Source organism: Corvus moneduloides, chromosome 3 (assembly GCF_009650955.1).
Source record: "Corvus moneduloides isolate bCorMon1 chromosome 3, bCorMon1.pri, whole genome shotgun sequence".
In the NCBI taxonomy this organism is placed as follows: Eukaryota; Metazoa; Chordata; class Aves; order Passeriformes; family Corvidae; genus Corvus; species Corvus moneduloides.
In genome coordinates this window covers 83,508,208-83,526,662 of record NC_045478.1, presented here as the reverse complement: position 1 = coordinate 83,526,662, position 18,455 = coordinate 83,508,208, and the positions used below count along the sequence as shown (strand labels likewise).

Genomic DNA, 18,455 nt, shown 5'->3' with positions numbered 1-18,455 from the left:
TCTTCGATACCACTGTAGAAGGATAGCAGTTTCATTAAATCAGTATTTGCACTCTGCTGAAAGGCCAGTAGGTTTCCCCAAGTTTCCCAGTTATCTTAAATGTGTGATCTTATGCTAAACTCTGGCTATTGGAGTGAATTGCCAAATGTACACACTGGATAAACAAAGCTATTTATAAAGCAACTGCAGCTGCACTGGTAGCAGTAGCAAAGAGCAACTTTAACGTATCTTGCAATGCTTCCTGCTGCTCACTACAGATGAACAGCCCTCTGCATTTATTGAACAGTTTGCTAACCTTCAGGAGCTGAAATTCAGATACCTGCTTATAGCTGCTCTTCTGTGCCCTCCTGCTCCTCTTTTAGCTTCACACATTTATGAGTTCAGTGGTTTGGAGAACACTTCTGTGGGCTTTCTGATCTGGAACCACTTCTCCAGCATCACACACACCTGTGCAGGCACAGCAGCAGCCATGTAGCTATCCTCCAGGGGTCACAATTGGGTTACAAATTCTATAAAATGTGATGACTGTGCAGCCTGATTCAGAGCAATTTATTCACATCCTTCTTCATTAAGATTCAAATGGAATAAGTAAGATAGAAATTGAACAGATACAGAAATTGTGCATGGCTTGCTTCTGTAGTCAGTAAACATTTATTCACTAGACACAGCTCTCTCTCGTGCTCCCTCTCTTTCCCTACCCTTCCTGCTTGCTGTTTTAATGCATAATTAAGAAGGTCAGAATTAATGAAGCAGTGTGGAGTAAAGTTCAAGGAATCCCCAGGCACTATTTATTTTATTAGATCTCAGGCATGAACATCAGATTGGCAGCATTAGAGGCAGAGGCAGTGTAGCTGGCAGCCGTCCAGGGGAGAAGCTACCAAGGGATTCTTACCTGCAGTGTCAAGTCATTGCTGAGCTCCCTCCCTGCAAAAATCACCCGCAGCTGGTCAGCTGGAACTCCCTGTCGCTGGGCAACTGCCTCCTTCAGCTGCAGGATGCTGGCATCCGAACCAACCTCCACCGGGAAGCCATGGCTGGAGTTGAACCTGACAAACACTGAACAAGAGCAAAAGATCTTTTTAAGCGAGCATTTCTCATGATATGTTTATACTAGAATGACAGCGAGAGGCTTACTCTTCAATTACAGGAAGCATTTACTATTTTCAGAGAAAAGCTATTAATATCCCAGCATAGTATTTTTAACCCCCTCACGGAACAGAGCGTGATCAATAAATAAAACCCGTATGTTTCCCCTTGGCAGTGTTAGAAATGACATAGAGCATTTAGAATCAAAAGAAACCCAGCTAGGCAGCTGTCCAAGTAGTTGCTACCTGGCACAATAAATTTGCAGTTCAGTCCTCACCTTCAGAAGAACAGGGCACATGCACTTTGTGTGTCCCTCGTGCATAGCCCCAACACATATAACAAATAAATGCAGGAAACTGAGGTATGCTCTAGAGCCAAAACATATTAAATTAAACAAGGGAAAACAATTCCTTGTTACAAGGCAAGCACAGTCATATAGACTGGTTTCCCACAAATGTAATTCTACAGAAGATAATGATGGAAAGGAAATCACACATTAGAAGAAATCAGAACCACAGAATTCTGTATCTGGAAGTGTTCTATTACAGCAGAGTCCTTTCAGAATTCACTAAAGTATCTGCAGTACATAACTCCTGTCAGCATCCACCTTCAGTGCAGAAAATCACTACTGCACCAGTCACATCATTTTTAGAGCTGCAGCAACTGGTTTATACACTCAGAGAAGCCTGGCAAACAAACTCATAAGCTTCCAGCCATTCAGCTGGCAGAGCTGTTTTTCATAAGGAGTCTGAATGTGCTTGTTGAGCCATTGGTCAGGGGAATGACTGCAAGACCTATGAAACAGGAAAAAACCTCATTACATCCATATCAGTCACGGAGATCGTATGTACAGTAGACATGTTCCCAGTGGACTGCTTTGACCAATACTTTCACAGGCAGGAAGCAAAGGAATTAGCAAAACCCAATATAAAACAAAAAAATAATTTATATCAATTATACCTGTCACCTAAACTGCTTGGGTATTGATTATAACAACCAGTCTTTTTAACGATTTATTTCCCATTCCCACTACAGCATTTTAGCTCAAGATGCTATTCCTTTGCATTTTTGTTGACTGACAGAAGCATAAGCTCAAAAATACTTACAGATTTTATAGAAATAACTATTTTTAGAACTAAAAATAGGAGTCTTATGATTTTTCCAATGTACAGTCTACCTGACAACTCCAAAGCTGTCAAGTTTAAGAACATTTGCATATAGCTGAAGTTGCTACCATTGTTTTGCTCAGCCACCAATGTTGTAAGTATTTGCAATTTCACATCTTCAGTTCAGATCTGGCTAATCTTTAAGGAATAAGGCCATATTCCAATAAAATTAAATGCAACATTTTAAGTTTTGTACTTGAAAGTACCCTCTTAATGTACTAAAATGCAGGGCAAGACTGCACAATCCAGTGTTAGGCAGGTACCCCGCAGTACATCTCATTATGGCGTTTGATTTCTATTAAAGGGTGTTCTGGAAATAACTAAATTGTGCAAGCTGTATATTCAGACTGTTCAGAAGAATCAGTGGGATTTGAGTTTTATTTTGATTATGGATTGGAGACCAAAGGATTATTTATATGACAAAAGGTATTTACAGCCAATGGCAATTGAACATTTCCCATCTTTTCAGGAACACACAATCATCAACTGTAAATAACATTATCCATGCCAATAGCAAAATATATAGTTAAATCAATGGGGATTATAGTTTAATAGACTACACTGTGACTATGTATGTTAATATGTATATTTTAAGATATTTATATAGATATGCTCACATACACACAAAATGAATACATGTGTATCTCCAAAGAGCTCTTCCTAACTCATACATAACCCTCTTTCTCTTTAGTCTTGCAAAAGCCAGTGTTATTGGTTTTGGGGGAAAAAAAAAAAATCAGCAGATGCAGTGACTGCAAATCAAATGGTAAAAGTAAAGTGCTTGATAAAAGAAGCATAAGAAACCACCATTTATATTAATTCCACAGCAGTATTTATTTTTAAAGACAGTATAAACCCAACACACTTACTGGAAATGTAAGTCAAGTTTAATATCAAGAATCTCAAACCCTTCTCTCTAATAAATTTTTTTTTATTCACTTACAACAGGTATATTATTGTCCTCCCAGTGTGTATGAAGTATCAGAAATTTAGTCTCCCAATTCTTACCACAAGCAAACATGGGAAATGAGTGTGAGTGCATAGTTTTCTTCTTTACAGCACAGAAGCATGATGAGCTAACTCAGAAATAAATGCTAAAATCCAAATTTGCTGGCTGGAAAATTCCAAGCCACAAATATTTTGCCCTTAAGCACTTTTATTCTATTACATAGTCTGCTATCCAACAACTCTTTTTAAGCAAAAGAGCAGAAGAGACCTTTGCTTACTTGCACAGAGCATAAAAAGATTGAATACAAGCCTTCAGTCTGTGGAATAAAACCAGAATTTCATCAATATAATATATCAAACTGTCTTTTTAGGAAAAATAAACTCATTTTCTTTTTGACATTTCACCTGACTAACTAAATAATCAATATCAAGTTGATATTGTTAACAACACGTTATTCAAGAGATCACAGGTGAAGTTGTGCAGACCTTCCAGACCTCTTCTAAAGAATACATATGTTGAAAAGATTTAGAATTTAAAGTTTGTCTACTTAAATGTAAATAAATATTGACTTAACTGAAGATTAGAGAATTTACCTGAGGCCTGAATTGCTGGCAGAAATCCAAATGAAATAAATATAGTTAGTCAGACACAAATACATGGGGCAGGTGTGTAGAGGAGTTGCAGAATTTCAGTGAAGGTTGGAAGAAACCCTGGGGGCAGCCACCTCTGCCAGAATCTCAACAGGCCACATTCCAGAGCCCTGGGATTCAGCAGCCTGTCTTCTTTGGCAAGTCGTATCAAAAATTCCAACACTTTAATCCCCATTGTTATTAATCCAACAGGTTTTCCAGTTCTTAATGGAGAAGATAAGTGTAAAATATTGGAGAAGCTTAGGCCTTGCCTGTGAACAAACTGTGAAAGCGCAGTCTTGATACAGAGAACCAAAGCAATGAAGTGTGGCACAAATGAAAGGAAGTTGTAGACGTCTTTACATTGCTGCATGCACAATACAAATTTCATTTTTAGTTCTGACATAAAATAGCCAATTATTTTTCTTCTTAAAGTAATGAATGGCACAATCCTGCTTTGCTGCACACCAAAGAAAAGCTATAATATAAAACATACTATTTGTGGCAAAAGAACTCACATATTTAAAATTTAAGATCTTAATCAATAAGATCTAATTCCCCATTCTTCCTATGGACAAAAAAAACCCCCAAAAGAATGTCACAAAAGTTTAACCTAAAGGCAGTGTAAAGTACGGGAACCTTTTTTTATTTTTAAAAGCCCTTTCCCTACTGAGCTCAGGCAAGAAGGCCTTTGAAATGCTATTTTCCTAAGATTGAGGGGGAAAAAAAAATCTTGTGACAAGATCTGTCTGTGGTGATCAGATCCTCTTTGCCTCAGCACGTGACTTGAGAACACAACTCCTGATAGCTCAAAAATCTCCATCTAGATTATTTCACACTTGAAAGTATTATCCCTTCCTTTTCACTATTAAATTTTTGTCATAAACTGTGATTAATAATTTATCCAGTACAGCTAACCAGTTTAGCACAGATTAAAATCAGAATAATGCACAGAAAGGATAAGTAAAACAAGAGAAGGTAGGAATCGAGACAACGTAAAATCCTTGCCTCCTGATAAAGTACTGTAGAAATGTTCTGGAAGTCCCTCTATTACCACACAACTGTGCACCACCTCTCAAGGCACAGGATGAAGGCAGCTGTTCCAAGTATCTTTTTTATTTCAGCGAATAAAATAAAAACATATAAAACTTTTTTTTTTCATATCCCTGGAGCTTTTACATCTTCAGTCATACAAGATATTGTTCTGGTATTCTAATCTTTAGACTCAATTAGCATTAGATACTTTATAAACCCCAGTGAATATCAGTTGCTGATTGGAATTTCTGCAACCTAAATTGTAGAAATGCAACTGTAGGATATATGCAGCGTGAGAAACTAGCAGCAGAGCACAAGATAATGGGATGGCACTAAATCTTATTCCACAACTTTTTATTGTTATTTCCTGGTGCTAGGGGAACTGAAAAAAAGGGAAAGAAGTAAAGCAAAAGACTAAAGAGAAACAAAAAATGGAAAAATATGAGTTGAAGAGACTCTGCAAGCTGAGGTCTGGACTGGAAAGGAGTAACTCAGAGTTGTGTCAGGCTTGTATTACACAACCAGTCAGTACATCTTAATAAAAGTCCAATCAAATGGTTAAACAACTTTGTGCAAAGTTCTTTGAACTTTGTCCTTCCATAGCAACTTAAGCAGCCTGGAACTGATATGGTCCTTTTCTTCACATATCTGTGCATTTAGGTTCTGCACTGAAACAGGAGACCTTCCCAACACCTTTAGCTCCCAAGAGCACTGGAGAGGAGGGTAGTTTAGTCAGCTCCATGCAGGAACTCACACCTTCTGATCAACAAATCAATATGATTACGCAGAAGCTTCTTATTGTTTAAAATACACTCCACTCACACATCTCACAACTTTGACATAATACCCTACTTATACGCTTTGCTTACTTATACATTCTACCTACTTACATAACTTATACTGTTCACTTACTTATACATTTTATAACTTGTAACTTCCACATATCATACTACTTATACATCTTACTTATATCTTTTACAACTTCAACATAACACAGTACTTACACATTTCACTTGCTTATCTTATACTACTTATATATGTTACCCTACCTATACACTTTACAACTTATCCATAATACACTACTTATACATTTTGCACTTGCTGTGCATGAGATCTCACATTGCTTGATTGGTTTCTCTGTTTTGTCCATGAACTCCACATGCACTTTTCTGATAATATGATTGGCTTTACTCTAGTGCAGCACAGTCCTTTTTTATCTATTCCTTGCTGTCTTAGTATTTTTTTCAGCTACTTCTTTCCCAATTTAGCACAGTTTACTTTCAGTCCTTGATGAATTCCTGAGGGCTCTAACAGGTGGGGCTCCTGATCCAGGCAAGCAGCATCAAGATGATGACCACAACAAAACCCATCCAGTGATCAGCAGCCAAGTTAGTCCAGGAAATCTAAACAACAAGACATCAAAGGCCAGAGAGCAGATATAAGCCTATCCCACCTCTCCCCTCCAACCTTCAGACTGGAGCTTAAAAACGCTCTTGGGGTTGATGTGCTGCAGCTGAGGGTGGAAAGGCCAGGTGAAGCCGGTGAGGGTAATTCCAGCCTGGTCCCACTCTGAGGGCTCTGTAAAAATAACTAAAAATGGTTTGGCTGGGGTACACTATCAAGGTTCAAATACTTTACAAAATTCCACTTTAATTTCTCCTCTACTTCCACTACATCAAGTCCCACTTTGGAGGCTGTCACTGTAACAGAGCTCTGGCCAACTGGCTTGCCTGATTTTTTTTCCTTGACATAAATATGTGATAAAATAAAATTTTATCATCATTGGAATAAGCAGTCCCATAGCAATTAATGAATCCCTTTCATCAATTAGCAAAAACATCCTTAGCACTCTCCAAGAAAACTCTCAAACAGATGTCTTTTCATCAAAAAGTTGCCAAATTCTGACGATTTGGAGGCAAGCTGAGATAGCAGGATCCCAAGTCTTGATGCTTTTGCAGTGAACATTCTGCCAACAATTTCCCTCTTCTTCAGAGAAGGAAATCCAACTACAGAACCTCTTCTGTCTACACAAGGAGGGAGATAGTGTCTCAGAAATAAATGATTTCACACATTTCAGTCTGTATGGCTAAAAATCAACAACTTGAACACTACCTCAAGATGAGTGGGTTGCCATTGCAGATATTGATGCACTGGTATGACATTTTCCTGGAAAAACACCCTGGTATGTATTTTGCACCAGGTCCAGGGTGACAGGTATATGCAATGAAGTTACCCCTGACTTAATGAGTTACCACTCACTGCTGAGCCATGATAACTGGAAGGATTAGGTCTCCTTGATCACTGCATTTGTGAAATAAAATTAATGCACATTAATGTAAGCCAACTTCACAGGCGCAGCAGAAAAAGAGCCTACACAGGCAATAAGTGGCAACTCATTAAGCCGGAGTAATTTGGTTGCTTCCGATCATTTGTAAATTACCTTCACCTAACGAATGATTTTATGATGTAGGCACACATAGCGAGCGATGTAGTAATCTAACATAAACAATGTCTATAAAACCTCATCCTTGGTGAGGTTATCTCTCCCCTTAGAAAAGAATAAACTCTCAGGAAAACATCTTTAGTGTTGGATAACACCAAATGAATATCATAAAAAAATGTCCCTTGATCATTAACTTAAATGTTAAGATTGAGATTTCTCCTGGTTTTATTCACTTTTTAAATAAAAATAACAACTGGCTTTTATTCAAACTACTGTTTAGGGAAAGCAAGACAGTATTATTCATAAATACTAAACATGTATCCAATGACAGTTTTCTACAAAGTCATGAGCAGCACAGAAAAGATGAGTAGGGACAGGACATTCACCCCCATCACAAGATTTAGGGGGCATCATATTAAATTTATATGAGGCATGTTCAAAAGAGGCAAACCCACTACATTTGCCCACACTACTAGCAGCAGACCTTCTGGAAAACTCTGCCAGAGAAGTGGTAGATGCATAATGTATAAATTTGGTTCAAGGCAAGAAAAGAAATGGGCAGTTTCAGGCAGCTCAGTAATCTCTATACTGGAAACAAAAGACTAATATACACGAATACGTAATAAATAGTTTATACGTAGGTTTTGAGCTCAGAAAAGCAATGCCTTTCAGTCGTATGCTGAGCCAAAGAGGAGCTTATGACTGCAAGGAAAGTGAAAAATAACAGATACCATCACACAATTTTTTTTCCCCCTCATTTTTAGGAAAATACATTTTAAAGCTCCTGTCATTTGGGTTGGAAGGACATCAGGGAGAAATATGATCTACGCCTGCCCTATGGTCTTTCTTCAGAAGGGTCTCTGCTTATGGTTGCTGCTGGAGACAATAATACATTTACAGTTCTTTTTTTTACAAGGGTTTAACAGACTTTTCTGAAGAAGAGTGCTCTTCTGTATATGTCCTGGGCTTGCATTTCCATACACATACTCCAATATAATGTAAGACTGAGTAACAAGCAGGTGGGTCAACAATTTCCTCCTGACTCTTCATGCTACCAAGTAATCCAAACCAAGAATAGAGGCAAATAAAAAAGACAAGAGCTCAGCACTAGTCTCTTTTTCTTCCTCCAGAGCTATGCATGTGCATGCAGTTGGTTTCTTGTATTGCAGTGAGGCAATTTTTAAACTCAGCAATTCTCACAGTAACCTAATTTTGTTCTAGGAAGTATGCCTTTTAATCCAAGACACATGCTAAATTTTTCCAGTAAATTGTTTCCTGTGATTAATTCACTCAGTTTTACTATTCTCTTTAAGTTGGAGGAATGCATAGCTAGCTAACTCAACACTACAATTATGTTGGCATTTCCTTTATAAGTCTCTTAAAAAATGCTATTTTCCTAGCTATTTTCGCTCTGATTTACTGGCTGCTTATGTCAGCACCAAGCTGCCATGAACTTCCTTGATACAAAATCAACCTAAATTCATGTTTCATTTTAAATAGATGCATACTGTTCTTTAATGTGCTTGGATATGGATAAGAGTCTTTCAATCCCACATATTTCAAGCCATATGCTACATACAGCTTTCTGTATTAATAGGAAGTATTACACTTAAAAATAAAATTTATACTCTTGCAGCTTTTAAATTACCCCTGTCCTGTGAAAGAATGGGCCAGTATTTTTGCAAAGACTGCATGAGTTCAATGAAATTCATAAGAGGGTCAGAAAATCTGAAGTAGGACATACTGCAGTAGCTTTAAGGCTGTAAAGGGAACTGTCAAGGTGAAGACTTCAGTAGGGAGATTCCACCATTTTAACAGTTACACTCATTTGCAGTTCCATGTGAAATTTAATATAGTTTTCTTGAGGCGTCTACATTCATCTAAATACGAAGCATTGCTGGACAGCTGAAGTTCCAGTCAAACAAATGTATGAAAAATATGGCAGCTGTCACACTTTACTAAGGAAGGAGTTGTCTCACCTTGTGAAGTTTGTTAGATGCTCAGTATAGAACAAAACAAGTATAAAAATTTATAAAATCCACATGGCTATGTAGAAACAGATTAGCTCCACACACAAAAAACCCCAGAAGTCCCAGAGAAAACTTATATACATACCCACCTACCGACATGGAAGCCTTTGGTTTCCATGTGTTTCATTTTTACAAGAACTATGACAAATGACACCAAGGCAAAACTCCAAGGAATAAACGTTACAGCCCTGTTAAGCCCAGGACAGTGGGCTGTACAAGTACTACCTGGCTGGATGCTATACAGCCAAGTGCATTGCTTGAAGGGAGAGGATGAGGCTGGCTGCTCTAGAGAACAGAAATATTAATAGGGCTTCTTTCCTTGGTGTTTGCAGATCTAATGTCAGCTTTGAATTGTTCACATTTCTTTGCTTTTACTCATTTCATTAGAGGGGATCCCAGGATCATGACAATCATGTCCTGATTTGGTTTAAAACACACGATAGGCAAATTAAATTGTATTTCTTCATTGAGAAATTAATTTTAAGGCCACGTGTTCCAGCCTCTTTTTTTCTTAAGTATCTTTCCATTTTACCAAATTTACTGATAACTAATTCTTGACTAGCAGAAAAATAAGCTTTGATGTTCTGGGATAGTCCACTCCCTGCCCTTTACCTTTAAACACTAACCTCACCCCACTCCTTTCAAAGCATGGGCATCATTTTTCCTCCCCCAAGACCTCTTTTCTCACCCGTCAAACCATGGCAGTGGCAGAGCAGCCTGAAGAGACACTACCAGAGAGGGCACTGGGGGCACCACCAGCCCTGACTGGCCCTGCCTGGCTTCCCCAGGGGCTCCACACTCTGCCCAGGGCCCCTAGGGTTACAGTCCCTGCCTCAGCCACACCATTTCTGCAGCAACTTGGACTCTTCCCTGACGGGTTCAACTTAAATTCTTAAGGCAAAATTACATCTGTTAAGGATGTAACGTAAAGATGAATTAAAGATCCTAAGTAATTACACTAGCTTTAGTAAAACTATCTTAGCTGGCAGTAAAATTTAACCACTTAAATCAAAAGAGAACTGCAAAATGATGGGTTGTCAAAGAAATTTACAACTGTGTCATAGGAATGTGTAGCCAGCTTTTTTTCTGAACTAAAAATAGAAGAAAAAATAGAAGTTCTTGTAGCTAAGCTTGAAGATTTACCATATATAGAAGATAATTTTCTCCCTCTTGAGTTTTTCAAAGCTCTTCCCACCCTTGTTTGGTTTTTTGGGTTTTTTAACATCTGCTTTTCCTGTCTATCTCACAGCCAAATAACAAACACCTCTAAGTCCTTGACACAACAAAATACCCAGCAGCCACTTGTTCAATGAAAAAACACATGCATCAAACTTACTGCCAAAAATAGTCTGACATTCCTATAAAAACTGCTAGTTAGAGGGAAAAGAGAAACACCATTTCAAATATCTCTGTGTCACACAAGAATCCTACAAATTCACTATATTTTCTGAACACAGACACACAGAGAAATTTATTGGGCCTGTTTAAAATTTACAGAGTATAGTAATTTAAAATCTCCCTTAAATATATTAAAGGTATTAATTGTATAGATGTATTTTATAGATATATGTTTAAACCCCTCAACTCAGATGCTATTATTTCAGTACAGAGTCAAATCCCATTCACTGAGCAGACACAGACATGAGCTTGCTAGGAGCATGGGCTCCAATTCACAAAAATGCTTACTGGGTTTATGACTCAAATACTATTACAAAAATGAAACGTTAAGAACTCCAAATAATGAAATGCCAAAATACAGTAGGAGGTCTCTCAGGAGACTGAAAAATGGTGGAGTATACAGCATACCAATTGAATATGATGAGATGAAAATTGTGAAACATTTCACATACCAGGAATTTTGTTTCTGTTTTGTTGTTTGGGTTTTTTTAAATCAACTCTAAGCAGACTGAAAGCATGTATAAATTATAGATAAGAACAGCAAATACTGAAGACCATGTGGAGCTATGCTGTGCCACAAATGTACTGAATAAGTTTCTTGCCATTTTACCAATTCTTTGCCAATCTGTTTTGCTGCTTTTACATTTACTGTCCAACACATCAGCAACTTTGAGGAAGATAACATAATGATTTCTCTCTCTGTTACATCTAGGTCTATATATGATACAAACTTAGATATTTCAAAGCTTGCAAGTTTATCATTTCAAGGTATATTTCACTAGAAATCGAGGAAATGATAGGTTTTTTTAAAAATTAAAGACTAAGATAGCTATATAAAGTAATTCCATAAAGTTAAAAAATGGAGGCCTCATAATCTGAAGTTTTAGCTTATTGCCGTGATAGATCAAAAAAGTCTTAAATATCAGAATATGCAAACTGTTTATCTAGTTAGGTCATAATTCCCATGGAAGAGCAGTTTCTACTGCCACATGTACTGAAGCCAAAGATTTTCTGGGCATCCATCATTTTGAGAATGCCAGATAAAGAAAATTATTCAAAAGAATTGCCATGTCAAAAGCAAGATACATATAAATTAAAATGTGAAATAACAGCTCAATTGATGATGACAGGACTTCTAGCTGAAGTGAAAGCTGTTTTAAAACAGTTTTTAAGTTAAAATATTAATTTCATTAGATCAAAATTAACACATTTTCCCCAAAAAAATTTCCCAGGAGCTCAGAATGCAAATTCAAAGAATTCTGAGCAAGGCATGAAGTTACAATTTCTGAACAAGGAGAAAAATAAATCTATGTTTGATGACATGTAATTCTCTATATACGGGCTATTTTACATTGGAAAAGATGGACCTTTGTGAGAGGCAGCTAGTACAGACTGCACCTAACATCCAACCTTTGTGAATGGGTCACTGCTGCCAAAATGTATCTGCATAGCACAGTCCTACAAACTCTCTTGCAAAAATCCTGGCTGGCACACCTTATAACCATGGGGAGAAGACAAAAATGCACCATCATTTCTGTGAGGCATGTGAGGTACAACACAGTTTGAAAGAGAAGAGGTGTTCTTAACTTTGTTTGGTTTTAAAGGCTGATCGTGCTGACCAATTATTTCAGCTCTCTGAAGAAAATGTGGTAGACCAGTACTGGGTTATTATTTTGGGCTGTGTGCTGTGTTTCCATTGTCCCTGTTGTTAGGAGGAATGATGCTAGCAGAGCAACTTGGTTTTCCATGTGATTTTCTCTTTTTCAAAACCTATTTTAAAGCCTGAGAGAACAGACAGTTTTTTGCTGAAAAAAATACAAGTTCTTCATTCTAACTATAAATATTCCCAGAAGAAGATCCATCTCAATGTCACGAACACCTCAGTACTCCTCAAGATTTCCTTTCCTTCTGTCTTTCTAACAAACCGCAGGCAGCTGCAGCCCATCACGCCCTGTGCCAGCGCATTTGTCAATTAGTTTGAAGGAAATCGCCCAGCACAAAAAGCAGAGCTTATGATCAGACAGGAAATTATAGTCTATTATGCAATTTTATTCTTGTCTGTGATTGACTGCACATCAAAGGGCCACTCAGTGGCAGCCACTGATACTTGTTAAGGTAAAAATAGTTCTGCAAAAGCAGATGGTGGAAGCAAGACACCAGTAGATCAGAAATGCTGAGTCTGAGTATAGTATACTTTAGATGAGCCTTTTAGGAATAAACCAAAAGGATTTTAACACATAATGTTCTTTTGCAGTATATTGACATTACAAACTGTATGGTGTTTTCAGATACAGTGGAAGTCTGCCAAATTCTGATCACGGTTTTCTCGCACACCCTATTTAGAGTGGTTTGGGCATCAGCACCTGTAAATAGGTAAAATTTTTCACAGCATGTGCTCCATACATAGACTTTATCAGTATATGAATTTAAGAATATGAATAATTCTGTATGCAAATAACCTCACTGAGTTCAATAAGACTTTTAACTTTTTTTTACAATGATTAGGGATAAAATGATTGTGACGTAAAATCCCAACACATCCATCTCAGTAACACACTTAAGACCTTATGAACCCAATTGTGTCAGCTTAGGCAAGTGATAAATGTGAAACAAGAATAAAATCAGAGCAAGATTTATTTAAATAAAGCCATTAAATATTTTAAGCCAATCATCCAACTGATGATCCAAACCACACCTTTATTATGGCATGTGGGAGCTCTGAATAGTGACTGAAATTAAAAATTAAATGCCATGGCAAGCTAAAGGGCCAGAAAGTTACAGAAATAGATAATTTGGTCAGATATTTAGAAAGCTATTTGGAGGAACTTATCAGCAAAATGAAATTAGTTTAAGAATAAGAATTATGAACAAAAATTGCTGGTTTAAACTGTGTATGTCAGGCATTAGATATAAATGTGTGACAATGTTTTTGTAATCCTCATTTTAGAAAAGAGAAGTAAAATACAGACATATTTATTCTCATAAATTATTGTCCTTTACAAAAAACCCCCAGTGTTTTTCTTTAGGTTATCTTCCCTCCAAAGAATTAAACATAAATTATCCAGCTGGATCACAACTGAATAATTAATAATTCTCAGATAAAAAAAATTATACTCATTATGGAAGAAGAAAGATACATTAGTAACAAAAATATATTCAAAAGACTTTGAACTACTATGCATTTGCAACACACATATGCTGGTAATTGCAAAATGGCAAATATTTATCATCACATAGACGAAATCCTTATTTTCTTTCTTGAAAAGCCCCAGAAGATCTAGAAAATGCCTTGTGATTTCCAGAGAATTAACACAGATCATTTTTATGGGGAGGTTTCTTTAAATTTGCCGAAGATGCTCTTATTAACAATGCATTCCATGTAAGATTTTTTTGTGTGATTAATGTGGCTGAAACAGCAACAGCAGTTAACTTTTACACTGTGTTAGTGAAACTGTTTCCTTGCCATGATAAACAACTTCTATAAGGATATTATTTACAACAAGTAGAGAAACCAAGAATTGTATTAAATCAGATTTAAAAGGGAGTGTTAACCTGGGTTCCCCAGCATCCAGCTTTTCTGAAGCCAGTTTTTTAATGTGCTTTTCATTCCCAAGACTTACTGGCCTAGTAAGAGGCAAGAAGAACTAGAATTCTAGAAGTTTTCTGGCTTTCACAAGCAAAACAGAACGATGCAAAAGACATGGATTAATGAAGTTAAGGGAGAAAAGACTGGAAGCAGGAAAGAAATAGATCAGATGATGAAGAAAATGCTTTTCCAGAAGTAGAATCATAGAATCAAAAATTAATTGAGTTGGAAAGGACCTTAAAGATCATTTAGTTCTAACCCTCCTGCCATGGACAGGGACACCTTCCACTAGACCAGATTGCTCAGAGCCCCATCCAGCCTGGCCTTGGACACTTCCAGGGGTGGGACATCCACAACTTCTCTGGACAACCTGTGCCAATGCCTCACCACCCTTGCAGCAAAAAATTTCTTTCTAATACCTAATCCAAACTTACTCTCAGTTTAAGGCCATTCCCCCTTGTTCTGTCACTACATGCCCTTGAAAAAAGTCCCTCTCCATGTTTATTGTAGGCTCCCTTCAAGTACTGGAGGATCTCAATTAGGCCACCACAAAGCCTTCTCTTCTCTAAGCTGAACAAATCAAATTCTATCAGACTTTCCTCACAGGAGACGTGCTCCATCCCTCTAATCACCTTGATGTCCCTCCTCTGGACTCACTCCAATAGGCTGATGTCCTGGGGACCCCAGAGCTGGATGCAGCACTGCAGGTGGGGTCTCACCAGGGCAGGGGGGCAGGATCCCCTCCTTCACCCTGCTGCCCATGCTGCTTTGGATACAGACTGGGATACAAGTGCCTTTCTGGGCTGCAAGTGCACATTGCTTGGTCATGTCCAGCCTCTCATCCATCAGCACCCCCAAGTCCTTCATGGCAGGGCTGTTCTCTATCTGTTCATCCCCAGCCTGCGTTGACACCAGGGGCTGACCCAACCCAGGTGCAGCAGCTTGCACTGGATCTTGTTAAACCGCATGAGGCTCCCAAGAGCCCACTTCTCTACCTTGTACAGGTTCCTCTGCGAGGCATCCCATCCTTCAGGTGTGTCAGTCATACCACTCAGCTTGGTGTCATCTGCAAGCTTGCTGAGGGTGCTAGAGAGGATCTACAGTCAGGGCCATGATTTGGGGAATAAAACTGAGTGGTCTCCACTTTCTTGTATAATATAGGTAACTCCTGAAGCAGCATGAGTAGCTTTCCAAGGGTTCAATTTTTATTCAGTTATGATAATGTTATTAATCTTTTTATTTCCTTGAATATAATATTTATCTTTAAAAAAAAATCACCATCTCTTTTTTTATCTGATCTGTCTTAGACTTAACATCAGCATCCACAGTGATTGCTGTAATCCTGAAAATTCAGACCAGCTTGCCTGGAGAGGTTTTAATCTAGTGAACTATCACTGTAATTCATTGCATGAGATACCCCTGTTGTGTTTATGTGTGCTGAGAATCCTAGCTGCACTAGGGATGCAGCTTGACTTACTTGTACAAAGAAGGATTTCTTGCAAAGAGCCCGGTACAACTTGCCTAAGGTTGCAGACAGGTATTAAATTGCCATTGTGCATTGTTTTGAGGAATTGTGATCAACCACTGAAGCTCTACAATGGAAGAAGACTGAGAGGAGATGGCCAAGGGCAGTGCACTCTCAAGGTTCATGGCAGGATGTAGGGAGTCACTGGTGACAGCTGCTGCAAAAACAGCTGAACTTGGCTCCATACAAACAGGCCCACAGGGGGACTTTGGGCTAGGTAAATATATCAGTATAGTGGATCAGCACATGGTTTTTGTTATTGAATCAACCAACCAATGTTCATCCCCAAGTTAATCCAAAGGTACCAAATGTCTTCCTGCACGTGCCAGACCAGCACTGGGGGCATATTCACACCTCTACCAAGCACAGAGTATTAAATAATAGAACTATGAACAAAAAGACCTTTGGATACCAATGGGCTTGGCTGACTTCACACTCCATGTATTCCATCCTGGCCACTGGTGACACCTGGTATCACAACAATAAGAATACTATAGAGACTGCCAACAGGAATGACGTTCACATTGTGATTCAACTATATATATAAATTGCTGTATTCTGCAAAGTGTAATTTGTCCTGGCATTGTGATTTACATGTATTGTTGTACAGCTCTACTAACTCAAAATCCCATACCACATCATACAACTGGGCTCCAACAGGAATATGCTCCTACGCTTAAATATCCATTTATTTACTCATACCAAATCAACTTTGAAGATCTAGAAGACTAGGATCCAGCAGGGAGAAACAGACAATTGTCTAAAGGACAATTCTTAATACAGCAAATAAGACACATGGGGTGCCTTACCGTGTTTTTCCAGCACTGTGAACTAACAAAACCTTTACTAATCAATATACCAAACATACTAAATAACAAAGTCAGAAGTTCATAGACTAGAGATAACACAAGAGAAAACAAGCTCAATATTGAAATGTGACCCTGTGACCTTCATTTGGTTCTGCAGCTGTGTTATGAGGGTAATTTACTCTTCCCTGCCTCCTCACTGAATAGGTGATACTTCAGTAGGTCATTTTCAGTAAATTATTCTCAGTATTAGAATTCATCAAGTTAACAGTGGTGATAACTGCAACAAGGCTTGTTCCCTAAATAGTGTTACTTTGTTCAACATGTCATATCAGAGTAAGTTAAAGCCCTTTAAGTAGGCTTTTATGCTGAGGCAAAGCATACATTAATGTGATGAAATGGTGGGAATCCTGATCAGAGAGAGGTAAATTTGTATTTCTTGCTTGAATAAATTTTACTGTCTTACATTTGGTTTGTAGATTACAGGAGCATGCATTTGGTGACAAAACAGGCCTACTCAAGGAGGTGGAGGCTCAACCAGCTCTCAATCATACTGTCATGATTTGGGGAGTAACTGTTTTTTTTCTATTGTTTGCAGAAATAAATCATAGCAATACAAAAATAACATAGTGGAAATGACATCCTATATTTTTGTTAATTTTATCTGCATATATACTGCATTTGACATCTTAAAAATTAATTTTTCTAATAGCCCCTTTTGTTGTGGAATAAATCATCTCATTATCTGCTGGCCTCTGGCACTAATATCCAGCTGCTTTTATGAAACCTTAAAACCTGTACTGTGGGGAGGCTAAATACAATAAATAATAAGAATTACTACAGAGTTCTTCAATAATAGATTTGTTTTGTGCTAGGAATTTCTGAATATGATTACATTCAGAAATATTGAATTAACTTTAAAAATACTAAATAACTTACGTTGTCAGAAGGGATTACAGATGTTTTCTTCAGCTGCGGTGCCAAATCATTCCCAGCATTCTGATTATTTTAGGACTAATGTATATCCTTGGGAAGGGGAATTGAGGCTCTATCATATAAAAACCAACAAACCACATACTAAAAAATCCCATTCTAAAATTTACCCTAATTAAAAATACATATCGACCTTCTGATAACATGTAGAGTGATGATAACAACATTTCAACACCAGATCCTTCTTGAAGGCCACCTCTAATATTTATTTTATGCAGCCTTTCTCTGTAAAGATATCCACACACTGGCCCCAGAGTAAGGTCAATCTCAATACAGTACCCAGCAACATCCTTTGTCTACAATTTTAATTCTTGTGCTTCGAAATATGTTTACTAATGCCAAGCATGAAAGAAGTGAAGCAGGTATGTACAAGGGAAATGAAAAAGCTTCAGGAGCTCCACTGAGACCTCAAAATCATGCCTAAAGGTAGAATCAATCTTCATGTTAACAGAAATGTTGGGGCAGCAATTGTCTCTGTCAGAACAATCATTCTCTCAGATAACAACAGGGTGACAGCAATCACTGGGAGTTTTTCCTTAGGCAATCTGCATAAATGTTAAGACAACTTGTTTGGGCCTCACTCCTCACTATCTACTGACTCCTGCTAGGGAGCACATGCAGCTGCCTCGGGGAAAGCAAGGCAAAACCAGAACCTTTGAAGCAGTTACCCTTTCTCAAAGCAGATCCAAATACTGGGCACAAACTAATGCCACCTGACTTTTTTTCTTTTCTTTTTGTTTTTTCTACAAACTAAAACCTATCCAATCCTAAGAAAATAAATTGCGTATTCAGTACATTAAATAAATACA

General features: G+C 37.9%; 1 protein-coding gene across 2 annotated transcripts in view; it reads right to left on the bottom strand.

Moving 5' to 3' along the window:
* Positions 1-18,455, bottom strand: part of PRKN (parkin RBR E3 ubiquitin protein ligase) — a 711,187-nt gene that overhangs the window by 579,959 nt on the left and 112,773 nt on the right. For both annotated transcript variants that reach the window (XM_032102474.1, XM_032102475.1), the window contains exon 2: positions 893-1,056. In XM_032102474.1, the coding sequence (XP_031958365.1) occupies positions 893-1,056 (164 nt within the window). The remainder of the gene's footprint in view (positions 1-892; positions 1,057-18,455) is intronic.